General features: G+C 34.0%; 1 protein-coding gene across 1 annotated transcript in view; it reads left to right on the top strand.

The window, feature by feature from the left end:
• The window catches only part of LOC132549803 (uncharacterized), a 15,377-nt gene continuing 937 nt past the window's right edge, over positions 1-14,440 (top strand). The window contains exons 1-15 of the mRNA XM_060213774.1: positions 1-108; positions 1,684-1,806; positions 2,423-2,632; positions 3,589-4,696; positions 5,518-5,572; positions 5,886-6,012; positions 7,001-7,168; positions 7,881-7,988; positions 8,447-8,590; positions 10,008-10,389; positions 10,803-10,903; positions 11,927-11,972; positions 12,282-12,418; positions 13,866-13,998; positions 14,290-14,417. Coding sequence (XP_060069757.1) covers positions 49-108; positions 1,684-1,806; positions 2,423-2,632; positions 3,589-4,696; positions 5,518-5,572; positions 5,886-6,012; positions 7,001-7,168; positions 7,881-7,988; positions 8,447-8,590; positions 10,008-10,389; positions 10,803-10,903; positions 11,927-11,972; positions 12,282-12,418; positions 13,866-13,998; positions 14,290-14,417 — 3,030 coding nt within the window. The 5' untranslated portion in view covers positions 1-48. The remainder of the gene's footprint in view (positions 109-1,683; positions 1,807-2,422; positions 2,633-3,588; positions 4,697-5,517; positions 5,573-5,885; positions 6,013-7,000; positions 7,169-7,880; positions 7,989-8,446; positions 8,591-10,007; positions 10,390-10,802; positions 10,904-11,926; positions 11,973-12,281; positions 12,419-13,865; positions 13,999-14,289; positions 14,418-14,440) is intronic.

Below are 14,440 nucleotides of genomic sequence, written 5' to 3'. Positions count from 1 at the left end.
ACATAACCAAACGTTATCGCGACATGAGCATATATCTAGAGCAGTGCAATGAATTACTGTCCTGAGATAGCAGTATTACAGTCGGCTCTGTTGCTGACAAATAAACAGGTATGATGTTTACCTGTACAGCTGATGTAGTTGTACTTTTCACAATTCAAAAACATTTTGAGACCGAATTGTATTTTGTCGATGTGCAGTAACTGTCCTTTCGTCATGAAGTAACTTTCAAACGAAGCAAACATACACTTTTCATCGCTAGCATAAAACACACTTCCAAGTGCCTGTATCTGTTGTTACTGAGAATAAGATTACTTACTGAATAAAGTCATTTCATGATGAGTGAGTGCTCTACACTAAACAATGGAATCTTATAGTCACTTTCAGTCACAACAGTGGCCCTAAAATGTTCTATAGTTTTACAGGTGATTATGTGCGATGGTAGTACAGTCGAGTCTTTTATGGTAGCTTGTGCAAATGAGCTTTTACATATACCGGTGTTATAAGTGAGCAATTTGGTGGATTTACCGTGCTGCATATGTACATATAAACAGTATTAAACTGGAATATAGAGAGCCAACGGGTATGACAACTAGACAGTTAAATTTTTTGTAAAGTACTAAATATTGGTTTCATCTGTGTTTGAGAGCGGTTGCCATTCCAAGTTCCTCTGTCATTTTGGATACGCTGCTGTATCTGCTGTAGTCATTGCACACAAAGCACGTGCACATCGCTGTATCCCTTTAAGCTTCTAGACTGTCTGTATCGTTTTTCTGGTACAGATCCTTTTCAACAGAAGCATAGTCGAATATAGTTTGAACAAGTGAAATGTAGGCCGAATCTTTAAGGGTTGAGAAGATTACTTTCAGTTCCTGGGAATGAATCTAAAGTATCTATTTGAATGAAATTTTGTTGATGTGTGCACGTGTGGTCCACTTTAAACTAGCACTGAATGTAACTCCAAGATAAGGGTTGTCCTGCACCTGTTTGAGAATATGGTTTTCTAGTGTTAAAAGTGATATTGGTGCAGGGAATTTCTACTAGAGACTGATATGAGATAGCACTTCAAGCATTAAATCCCATGCCCCAGCATTTTATCCAGACTTCAATTGGCTTAAGACCACGTTGGAGGCTGAACTGGTCATTATTGCTCTTTATAGGCTTGTGTAACAGACAGTCATCCACAAAAAGATGAATTTTGAGAAGAAAACACAGTTAAGTAAGTCAATGATGTGACAGAGGAAAAGGAGGGGCCCAAGTGTAGTCCCCTGAGGGACACTGGAGTCCACAGTACATGATGATAGGGCTTGTCAGTCAATGAGGTTCCTGCTTTCTCTGTGTCAGGAATGATCTAAAGGTCCCTGAGATTCCATAGTTTTGTAAGGTAGCCATCATTTGTGTGGCACAGCTTCAAGTACCTGGCTAAAGTACCTTATACACATTTTGTGTTCCATTTTGCAGTAACCAGATCTACTGTCTTGTAGACTCAACCCATTCATGTTTTGAATACATACATGTGCCATGCAGTAATCAAAACCTTCAGTAAGAATCGACAAAATAGAATTGTGTACATTAGATAATACCTTGAAACTAGTGAGCAGGAATCCTTTCCATTAAAAATTAAGATATTTTGAACAAATCTCAGTTTGTTAGTTGCTTACAGCTTGAATATTATTTCATTTGTAGATTGGAATCAAAGGAAAAGTGAAGACTTCAAAGACTGATGTTGGACTATGTGTGTCTATTCTGCATGGGGCAATTCAAGAGATCTGTAGTGGTCTGGAAGAGGACAGAGAACAACAAGAAGAGGTAACATCTACCTGTACCAGCTGGGACCGGATACATAACATAATATGAGGGATAGACCTAGCCACTACTTATATTTCTTTGAAGTGTATTGAATTCAAGTCAGCTTGCCATGCTGTGTTTATTCACTATTTTTCTCCTGATGTAGACAACTAGTCTTTTTAAAATGAACAGTAGTGAAAAGCTGAGAAATTTTCCAATTGAACATGCCAACATTTATGATGAATGATTATTTCTTTTAGCTTCTAGTGTTTCAAAAAACAAAACAAAAAACACACATTTTCAATCATGTTATATTTGTTCTCAGCTGAAATAGTATTTGTATCATTTTTGTGATGAAATGATCTGCAGATTCTCTGCTATATTATAGTTGATTTAGAAGTTACATTTGGATAGAAAAAAGAGTGAAATTTAGCTGGTAAATCTTTAAACATTCTCATCTCAGACCTGTACGAAATAATCAGATTTGAACAAAAGTGTGATTTGTGTGTATCAGTTAGATGTGTGAATGTTACACATTGTTATTTAACAGACAGTAAACTTACAACAATACATTGCTGGATTCTGTTATGCATCGTACGTAAATGCCAAAGGAATGTTTCTCTTTTTTGTACAACAGGAAACATGGAGTCGACATTTATACAATATCCTTCTATACAAAGTGATAACAACACACTACAAAGAACTCCACCCAGAAGAAGATAGAGGATTGAGTCCAGGAAAACTGGTCGATAAAATTGAGGCCCTGTGTTCAGTACTACCACCCGTCAACAAGACAGTGTTTATTGAAGTGGTAAAACGTTGTGGTTGGTTTCAGCTGTTCTTTGATGTGAGTAGTAATTCCTATGTTACCTACCCATACACATTGTATTTACCAGTAACAGAACTTCATTGTAAAGAAGTGAAATCCAGACCATTTAGTCAGCAGTCATCAGAAGTTAGTGCAGTAGCCTATTCTTGTTTGTCCCTCGCTTGAAATGCAGTTACTTATGTAGTTGTATCATTACCTTTTGAGAAACTCTAGATTGATCTTTTTTTGATATTATTTAAAAGATTCCTGGCTGTTGTCTGATGAAATAATATGGTGGAAAAGCACCATCATGATTTTTTTAATATTTTTTTGAGAAGTACCTTATTGAACAATCCATAAAATTGGTATGGAGGTTTCTTGATGGCACTTTAGGTATGCTTGTCAAATTTTGATAACAAAAACAAAGTGATGCAACAGACAGCCATCTTGGGCTTGTCATCTGAAAGTAATTGTTGTTGATCAGAAAGTACTTGAGGGATCTTCCTTCCATTTCATGCGAAAGTTCCTGAAGTTAATGAATAATGTTTTCATTTGATCCATGTACTGGTCAATACAACAAATAAGATTTTACACTGTAAGAGTAAAGAAGTGAAAAGAACACATATGTAATTATCTTAGGTCCCATTAAGATGGACTTCAAAATCTCTGGGTTTTTTTTGTTCTATTCTAAGACCATTTGGTTGTTACATAATGTTCTTTTTCAGCTTATCTATTTTTATCAGTGGTAGTACTGGGTTTCTTTTAAATACACCTATATATGGTTTGATACAGTAAAACATTGGACTTGATATGTCTACTTGAAATATTCATAAACTTTTATAAAATGTTTAATTTTTTCTGTGTAGATGGTAATACCATTTGCAGAAACAAAACTCTAACCTTAATCACCATGTACTTTTTAAGGAACTACACAATGAAAGAATTAAATACATTTGTACTATTCTATACAATGTTCTACCATTGGATTTTTTCAGAGCTTGATTTCTATCCAGGAACAAGTTGCCAGGTCTCTGCTATATGACACTGTCAGCCATATTTGTGAGGACCAAATTGATGGTGATGACCTACTGTGGGGAAAACTGTTTGTTGACTATTTTGTTAGTATCCTCATCACTTCACTAAGACCTGATGAAAGTAGCTATAACAACAAAGACAAAACTAGCCAATCAGAAAGCATTCAAGATGTAACAATGTCCACCCGATCAGAAAGATCAAATGAAGTTGAACTTTCCAATACCAATGGAGACATTGGTATGACTGGAGGACTGGATGAAATATGTAACTCTGGAAATACCATTGCTAGTGCTTTTACACTTACAGAAATGTGTTATGCATTCAAACAGATCATGATGGTTGATAGACAAAAAGCTGAAAAAATCAAAGACCATGGTAACGAAGAGCGAACGCTTTCAGAGTTGTGTCAGTGGTTGATTCTAGGTATTTGTTTCTGTCCCAAATCTCCAGAAATGTTCAGTCAGATTTCAGAATGGATGAAATTTAATTCTTTTGGCATTGATATTGAGGATGATTCTAGGGTTCCAAATTTACCATCGAAAGCATTTGGGAGATACAGTAGTACTATAGTACTAGAAAGTGACACTGGATTAAATTCTACATTGAGAGATGCTCCAAGTAGTAAATTTCCATGGAAACGTTGGGTTGATGAGATAAAAACTATTGTTTCTTCGGAAACAGTTCTGAATGTATCAAAAGACAAAGACAAGAATCTTCAAGTTGATGCAACTGTCTCATTGTGTAACTATGTTCCTTTGGTCTCAAGCAGACTAAGTTCTGGAAAGATGAGTTCCAGCTTTATGTCCCTAAGGTGTTCTCTAATGAGGTTCTTGAGAATGGTTGTCAAGGTACTCACAGGTATCACAGAATGTTCCTATGGACAAAATGTTATTCTGGATCCAGAAGAAAACTTGTCATTTAGTGAAGATCTGAAGTTTATTATAGGACATCTCTGTGAAGTACTGCAGATTTCCTATTCAGATGGCAACAAACAATGCTGTTTTGAGAAAGACTGGTCATTGTCAGCTATTTTGTGGAGGATAGAGAATAGACAGCCTGATTACACCGGTAACACTGATATAAAAGTTTTCTCAAGTGAAATACAGTAAAACCTGTATTAAGGGTAACATGTCTATAAAGGCTGCTTTTTTGGTTCCCTATGTAATGCAACCATTAGTTATTGAACCTCAATATTAAGGCCACTTAGGAATAAATGCCACTTTTTTCTGTTCCCTGGATTGGCTTTACAGTTCTGTTTTTATTTACAACAAGCTGATCTGTATTGATATTATCATGCAGATTGATGACCTGATTAAAGGGATAGATGGAGAGAAAATAATTTTTGGTAAATTGTTTTGATAAATTTTAGATATCCGGGGTCCATAAAATGAAAACAGACCAAATAGTAACAAATCAAAGTATTCAATAGATGTTTGTTACATTTTTCATTTACGTTTAAAATAGCTATTTGAAATAGAATTAATACCCACCATTATTCATAATTTCAATTATGCAGGACTAGTCCTTGAGCTCTTTTTGAATTTTTTTTTTTATTTTTTTTTTGCAAAATTTGCTACATATTTTCATTGACTTCAAGCACCATGAGTTGTTCATATATCAAATATTTTTGTATGTACAGTTGGAGTGTGATAGACATTGCTATTTTGGACATAACATTCAACTGCCGATCAGTGTTAAACATTTTAGTTCTCAACCTTTAAAGTATTTTCTCTCTTTTTTACTGAATTGAAGTTTTCCTTAATTTTAATTTGCAATCTATGTTTCCAGACTTTAAGTTAATCAATACACTTTCATTTTCTATACAAATTTCAGGGATTCTTCATATGAATGTCTACAAACTATATCATTATTTCTAAATAAAATTTCAGATGGTTTGTTAAAACTTGTGACAACTTTTGATGCTGAAGTTTGGTCAAATTCAAGGTAAGTGTGTTAATATGTACTTACGCAAAATATATGTTTGTATGAACCTCATGAATCTGTGCTCCTTATATTATAGTGATAAAAAATGGTAGACAGGCTGTTGTTATTACAAACAAACATTTATTGATATTAATAGCCATATCACTGATGTGTAAGCGTAAAACATGCTAGTGTATCTATTTTCAGTGAAAAACCTGAATTCGAGATCAGTTTTGTTAAAAGCATAACTGCTAGAAAGTTACAATGTATTTTGTTTTATTGATGAAATATTTAATTGAGACACTATATTATAGCAGTAATTGTGTTTTGACAGTTTGATAAAAACTATACAAGAAGACATGGCTGCACTCCTAACAACTGATATAATGGAAAAGTTTTATGAGCTAGTGGCAAAAATTGCAGACAGTATGGATCCAGAATCACTGTGGCAGCTTAAACAGGTAAAGCTTATGAAACCATTACTTAAAGTGCAGTAAATAGGCTGGAGATATAGTGTTATCTTGTCTAACTATCCCATCCAGCCTGTTCCCAGTTATTGTCATTTTTTGTAAACCTCTCTACAGATTTGGCCCATATGTACTCCATAATGTCATCATGATCTACACTTTGTCATATTCTGGATGATCTTCAGTCAAGGTTAAAGGTTCAAAGGTCACATTTGACAACTGCAGCAAATTCATCAAACAATTTTACTACTTATTGTATATGCATCGGAAGGTTTGATGGGGGAGGGGCACATATCTTACAGATAGTTATGCTTGAGAATCATTTGCTACATAGAAGGCTATTCTAAGCCTTATCCTCTCCAAGTGACTGAGTAACAATGTAACAGTTGAATTTAAGGTCAAAGTAGTTTTGACTTCAATTGTAGCTAGAAGGAAAGGGGGGATAATCAGGATTAGATTGGGACTACTCTTTTAGAATATACAGAGAACTTGTAGCTACAAGGAAAGGGGGGATAATTGGGGTTAGATTGGTTCTACTCTTCTAGAATATACAGAGAACTTGTAGCTACAAGGAAAGGGGGGTAATCGGGGTTAGATTGGTACTACTCTTCTAGAATATACCGAGAACTTGTAGCTACAAGGAAAGGGGGGATAATCAGGGTTAGATTAGTACTACTCTTCTAGAATATACCGAGAAATTTTCAAATAAAATGAAATGTATTTGTCACTGAAACTTCTATGTTTCCCTCCAGCACTATGATGATATTGCACAAGAATAGAAATTTAATAATAACAACAATTATTTCAGGTCTTCTAATTTTACAAAAAATATGTACTACTTAAGCTTTAATGAAAGAAATTTACATGTGAAATACGACAAAAAGGATGCAAGCATTATTTTTATGTTAACTTTTATTATGATAGTTAATGTTAAGGGAGATGTATAGCTTCATAAGGAAAGAAAATCATTCTACTGTTACAGTTGGTGCTGGCTGGTTTTAGTAGTCTCCCTTTGACTGTTCAAGATGAACACATTGCCACAGTGTACTCAACTTATAGACATTGGCCTCATCCTCAAGGCAATCAGTTGGATGGAATTGTAACAACAACACTTAACAAACTCACCATGGAAAACCGTGAAAATGAGAAGGTATTAGTGACATGAATTTCTGTGTATGTATCATGGGAGAAAATCCTTTCTCTGTATTTCCTGTATTTCTTCGTTATAAACATTATCGAGATGTGTTGAGTAGTGTGCTGATGAGGAATTTAAATGATCTAGCTACGTTGGCATTAAGGTATACTGGAACCTCCACACTAGAACCTTTAGGACTTTACTTACAGTTTTCATAATTTTATTTTTCACAAATGATAAAGCTTATGTCATATAAGTAATTTATAAAAACAATGGTCTGTTTCATGACTTTGGTAAAAGCAAAAAATGTTCACTTCTGCTTCAAATTTTTGGTAAAACCGTAAAAGTTTAAATCATTTTGAATACTTTAAATGAATATGTTTTTAAGGTTATCATGTTTTAGTGTTTTTTGTGCTATAGATATTGCACTAAAATAGAATCTTATTTATTGCAGGTTTCGTATCTCGTTAATGTCACAATTAGTATGAATGCATAAATTCATCATTGTTTTCAAAATGGACATTGGGTTAAAATTTCATTGTTCTATAATAAGAACATTTACAATAATAGTGCCGTGTATAAAAGTTTCGAAAAAAAAAAAGAAATAAACTATTGTAAAATTATATGTTTAGTAAAACCAGTAATGTCAAATAGCCAATCATTCATTTATCTTTTTTTTGTCAAAGATCTTCAACAACATTTATAAACTGTGTGCTTGTGTTTGAAGGTTATACTGGAGCTATGTCAGCTCGCCCTGCAGGATGTTGAGCTTGTAATCAAAGGCATTGTAAGCCGGGCTAGTAGCAGTGCACAACAAGCAGAGATAGCTATCAAGGTTTGTACAATGACAAAGCTGAGTGTCATGGTGAGCATTACTACCTATGTGAGATCTCTAGGCTTCCTTACTTGAAACTAGCAACTTTTTGTCTGCAGTTAAAAAAAGTGTAAATGTGAATTTTTATGACTTAAAATATTTTGCTAATAACGTACCAAATATTTTCAGAGTGGAACACTCATCATATGTTTTAAAGTGATAGATTTGAATGAAGTAAGAAAATTAAGCACCCTCATTTCGTTTGTTGATGACTTTTCCAATGAAAAACTGATGTGTTTCTGCGTTTAAGAAGTTTCATTCTAACAGATTCTTATACAAGAGAGGTGAAATAAGATATGAATTGCCTATGACTTTTGCATTTATTGCATTTATTTGATGGGTTTTATGTCCACTATTACAGCCTTTTGGCCTATCAGCAGACCAGAACTTTTATATGTGAAAGTTTTCCTTATATACAGGTCCTAACAAGGATGTCCAATATGGCCTCAGGAAAGACAGAGGGCTGTAGTGTATGTGATAATTTTCATCAGTTCATTCTATGTAATAAGCTGTCTCCTAAGGAACGTCGTAATGCCTTGTACTTCATACAGATGGCAATCCAGGTAAGGTTTCTTACAGATATATCAGAACGTATAAGGTGCCAAGATTGTTAGGTGTGTTGTCTGTAGTCTATTGTCCTTAAGTAACTCATGCTATCAGTGCTCACAGTATTTCTTAATCTTTATTATCCCCTGTGAAATGTGTAAATGGGGGATATTTGGGCTCCGTCCGTCTGTCTGTCCAAGGGCTTTGTTGTACCTTTTGTTATTAACGACATTTCATTTTTTATATTTTTTCTGTTACTTTGAGAACATACTCAAAAAACACAAATATATATATATTTATATATATAATGTTTGTGCCCTAGTTGTGCCTTTTCTTATTGCGGACATTTTATTTTTCTGTTACCATCAAATTTTTCATTTTCTTGTGACTCCTTGTATTACTCTGGAGCTTATAGAGTGTTGCATAAATTTGTTTATGAACAATACCAAGCTCTATTCAAATACCAACAGTCAAACATACAGGATCTACATCAAGATATGTAAACTCTTACCATTAGGTTGAGATCTAAGATAATTATATATATATATAACATTGACGTTGAGGAGATGCAAGGAAATTGATAATTGACAAAAGAGGACGTTACGTTTTGCACTAGCATTTTCATTGTATTAGATCCTCAAGGGATAAAAGCAGTACATAATTGAGTGACATCACAAATTGTTATACAGGTATGTATATGTTTTACACCAACAGCTGGGTTTGGGGGATAATACCATGCTTTGGGGCTCCTTGTCAGTATTTTTTATATAAAATCTTCCTTAGTTCCTATATATGTCACAGGTGTATGTTCAGTTGTAAAGCTATAAGAAACACAATACAGCTATGACATACATTATAGCTGTGGTGTCAATACTTCTTCTTTCCATCCAACTGGATCTATCTGTTGTGCTTTTGGTGTCGGCTATTTCCTGTGAACCATTACATACATCTCAATAACAAAGAAGCAAATAGTCAGGGCGATGGGTTATTGATTATCAGTATCTTTCAGTAGCTTTATAGCTTTCTCCTGGATAACAAAGAGGCCAAGTTTTATGATATTTTACCTGTAACACACTGGAAAGAAGGAATTTTAACTTTCGGATAAACATGAAAGTCACATAAAATAAAGAAGGTCTTCAAAATCGTTTCCTTTAAAGCTGCTGAAAAGGGAATGGACACAGGCCAACTGTGCCTCTTGCTTCTCTCCTGAGATCACTGCCTTTGAAAGAGTGAGAGGTCTTAGGTTGACTTATGAACCTTCTTAATGTAGATAGATTGCAGGGTTGTTATGGGACAGTGATAGTTACACAGAACCAAATATACATTCAATATTAGTTAAATGCATACAGTTTGTTTTATTTGAAATATGACATGTGCAATATATGTTTAGGGGATTTGAATATACCATCCTTATTCATATTTTTTTTGCCGCAGAAACCATTCAACAGTGAAGACATTATGAGGACACCACTGCTGAATTGTAACAAGTTCATCCAGAAAACTGTTCTACCATTCCTCAATGTTTCATCTCTTAGTAACCAAAATCAAGGCATGGATACCATTTTTGCATTAGAGATTTTCATTAGTATTATTGAAGCAATGAAACATCATAAGGCCTTTCTGACTAGCTTAGTGAGGTCCTTAGCAACCGAATCTGCGCCTTGGTTACTGAGTGTGGCTGAACTATGGCAGCATAGTGTGGCTCTTTGGGAATCGGATGAAGATGCAGGAGTGAGGTTGAAGTTGAAAGAAAATTTGGTGAAGTTTTCAGCTCTACTTAAGTTGATGAATGCTTCTGGTGAACTGTGCACTTATGGTAAGCGAAAGTACATTTCCTTCATTGGCTTCAATTTAACTTTAAAATGATTTCTTCTGAAGAAACAGATTTTTTAAAACAGATTTTTTAAAAGGTGACAGTAATACAGTGATATGAACCGTTAACACAATAGCAAAAATTCTTTTTGCAAAAACTTATCATTGTAGTACCAGTTCAGTTAAGATCGAATTGGAAAGGGGCCATGGTTTAGTCTAGGTATTGGAATGATAAAATATGATGTAATTTTAATGGACTGTACAGAAATTTTCCAAGAAATATTTCAATTTCTAATAATTATTACAAAAGACTTGTGTTACAACGCATGTAAAGCATGATATTTGATTTATCCACATGTTTATTGATAAGGACTTAGACAATTCCTTTACTGACTCTCATAATCAACTGTTTTACAGGCCCTGAGACAAGTGTGTGGCTCCACAGTCATCTAGAACAACTGGACTGGTCAGTTCAACTCCATATGGCAGAAATACTAGGTCCAGTAACATACACACAGGTCAGATCCAAATTCATTCCTTCATTGTATGGTGTAAGTGTAATCTTGAATGCTCAATGGATTGCTGAGTGAAATGCCATGTGTAGCTGACTTCTGAAGAAGGAAGTGTGATACATTGTTGGAGATAGTATAAATATTGTTTTAGTGAATTTTTTTCCTTTGTTTTTGATATGCAAAAAGATTTTTAACCAATATATACTAATAGAAATGTAGATCAAGTGCCTTTAAATACCACAACATGTATAGATCGTGCAGATTCTCTATTTATTTACCGGTATATACTTTTTACACTGATCAAACTGAAATATACATGAAGGAGTGACAGGCAGGTCCTGATGAAAGAGCTTTTGTAGATGTAGAGAAGGGGTCCTTTAACATGTGTCAGATCCTTTGTATACTCAGTGTTAATACAAGTCTGGATCAAAGTAATTAAAACTTGAAATCTAGAAATTACGAAAATTATCTGGATCCATGCATCATGCATAATAATCTTAAGTTCTAAATACTTTTGATATTTTGATATTTCTATATGGTCTTAGCACTGTCAGCTTGATATCTCTATTATTCTTTGAAATTATACTCAAGGTTTAAAACCTAGAATAACAAACTAAAGGTAGACACAGCACCTGTTAAGGATTTTGGTATGCCATTGCTTTCATTTTCCAAGTGTAATGGTAAATTGTTTTCATTTTCTCTTTGAAAGGTTATGAAAAATAGATACAATAAAATTGTAATGCAAGTATATATAAATAGATCTAATTTATTCGTTATTAATAATCTGGACCGTGATGCTACTGGCATTGTTTTCTCATGCTGAAGGTCCAAGTCTTGGAGATATAAAAGATACATACACAGTGTATCAAAATGCTTGATTTGGCTTTCAACAGAAACTCGAGTTTTTTGACAAGTGTTGAATTTATTATCCACTCAGTGTTACTTAATTCTGCTATATGTGATTTGCCGTTTCACATCAGCAGTTCTTTTGCTGCAGTTTTAACTTCTATATGGTGTCTGTTTTTGCAGGAATGTGAGCTGGAGGAACTCTGTCTAGCACTGATAAACAATTCAGGTAATAATATAGCTTGCTTGGTGAGAACAGATTTGTTTGAGCAGTCTATGATAGACATCTTATCATAGCCTAAATCATATAATAGATATAAAAGACAATAAATATATTGTACTTACGCAATCCTTTGGAAGACATCCAATAGTCACATAGTACATCTATGTGAGAGTTCAGATTAATGACAGGAAGAGAGATAACATCCTTATTTTTGAAAAAAATGTTGTTAGCTGTTGACTTCATTAGTCATTGAAACTATAGATATTTGATTATATTTAATGAACAGATGTAGGTATACTTAGTTAACTTTGACAGGTGACAGAGTTTACCTGGATCTGCTGCGAGCAGCTGCTGTTAGTGAACCAATGATGCATTCTGTGGCCCAGATGTTTACAAAAGCAGACTCAGGCCTGGTTCTGGTATATGAGGATATGGTAGTGACATTAGCACAGGTATGGTATCTCTCAGTTTCATGTGTTCATAATAAAAGATGGTTTCTGTTTGGCAAAATGAGCTTAGACCATGTCTTTCATCAGCTTTTCTAAGAACAGAGCCAGTGAACCATATTTTTTTGAAGAATGTTGTCAACTTTATTACAGGATCCAGTGTATCTAAATTAGAATAAAAAAAAAAAAGATAATAAAAAATTCAGTGAACCTCCAGTCAGTTTGAATTGGCAGATAGTTCCAACACATGATTTTTTTCAATAAAAACAATAATTTTATGTCTAATGATAGTTCCAACCCCTTCTAGTTTGTTTCACTTCCATTCTGAATTGTTCAAACATATCGCTAGACCACCCGTCTTGCTATTGACAAAGTCATTGGCGTTGCAATAATCCCTCCATGTTGTCTCTTCATATCAACATTACACACAGTATGTAGCAAGCTGTAAATGACCATCGTTAGCAATTGATAGCGTCATATTACACACATACATGTCACTTAATTAGCACTGATGTGTAGTGATTTATTTCATGCCGTAACATTTTGCACACTCTAGCTGACACAACTCAAACTGTGTATTACAAGCTAAGTGATTGGTAGATATATACAGACCATGGGATGTAGGTATATGTTTTGTCAAAGAACAATTTTTTTTTCACTTCATAAGAAAATCACATCAAGATGGCCGCAATAATGATTGTAAGATTTATTTACAGTAATCCATAGTCATATAAAGTCTCCATCCACACTCTGCGTACCAATAATTCAATGCTAACTTCCATCAATTTACAAGCAGAAAATTATTGACAGCACTATTCTAGAGTGATTTTCATCAAGGTTTCACACTTTTAAAGTACTGAAATATCTTCTCGGGTCATGGTCAAGGTCCTTTTTTAGAAAATCATATTCGACACTAGCAGCTTCATTCCTTACAGGATTTTGATCAAATCATACTTACAAATGACCATAACACATTATTACACAATGGTGATGGAACTGAATTGTCAGATTTTCATACTTGTTATTCAGTTGTTACATAAAAATGCAGTTTCAAACTAATTGTATGTTTTTTTTTATTTTTCAAAAATAAGATGAAACAGCACCATCTTTATAAATAATTTCAGTGTTATAGCATGCAGGAGCCAGAAGGGTACATGTGTTGCTTTAGCGAACTCTGTATGCTTGTTTTACCTGTTTTACTAAAACATCAGATAATGCATCTTTTTTTTGAGAAAGAAAACGGAAATTAAGATGATCATCTTCAAAATGAAAATACCTAAATCAGTTGTAAGGATTTAGTATGAAAGAACAGTATTATGTAAAATGTCGGCAGTTTTATTCACCTGAACATTTAATATTTTTCCATTTATTTCATTCAGTTTGACAACATACTGTGAAATTGAAATTTTAACTATACTTAATCAATTGCGTTTAAAATGTGTTTTTGCCAAAGATGCTACCACACTGTGTGTTTGAAGAGTGGAAGAGAGTTACACAGTTAATACAAAGACTTTTTGATCAGGAACATCCAACTCTCCAGCACAACAATAGATATGGACTAGAGAACTTTGGGAAGCACTCAGAAGGTACAGGTTAATATACAGTACATTGTAAGGTATTCATTTGTATTCATTTGTGATAAACCTATTCTTATTTTAAAAACTTGATCAATTTTTTACAGATTGTAAGTCAATATGTATTGATGCTAATGAATCAGTTCAGTCGTAGCGTTGTTGATAAATATATTGTACATATATATATATACTTTTACCATTGCGTGCTAATACATAGCAGAAATAATTTCAACTGAACAGTTAAAGAGTTCAGTCAGTGATCAAGATTGATAATTAATTAGTACCACAATCTTTACTCCCTAGCTGTGTTGCAGTCATTGAATCTTTCTCAATTGTTGCATGATGTCATGGTGGTCCTTCAATATACTACGCTAACAACAAATATGGCTGGCTTGTTACACTGCACCAAATGTTACGTGGCAGTTCTTAAGGTAAGAATCATTTTTTTACACTT

Source organism: Ylistrum balloti, unplaced genomic scaffold (assembly GCF_031769215.1).
Source record: "Ylistrum balloti isolate Yb309-2 unplaced genomic scaffold, AGI_CSIRO_Ybal_v1 Utg370078, whole genome shotgun sequence".
Taxonomy (NCBI): domain Eukaryota; kingdom Metazoa; phylum Mollusca; class Bivalvia; order Pectinida; family Pectinidae; genus Ylistrum; species Ylistrum balloti.
The sequence above is the reverse complement of the archived record's forward strand: the minus strand, read 5'-3'. Positions and strand labels throughout refer to the sequence as shown.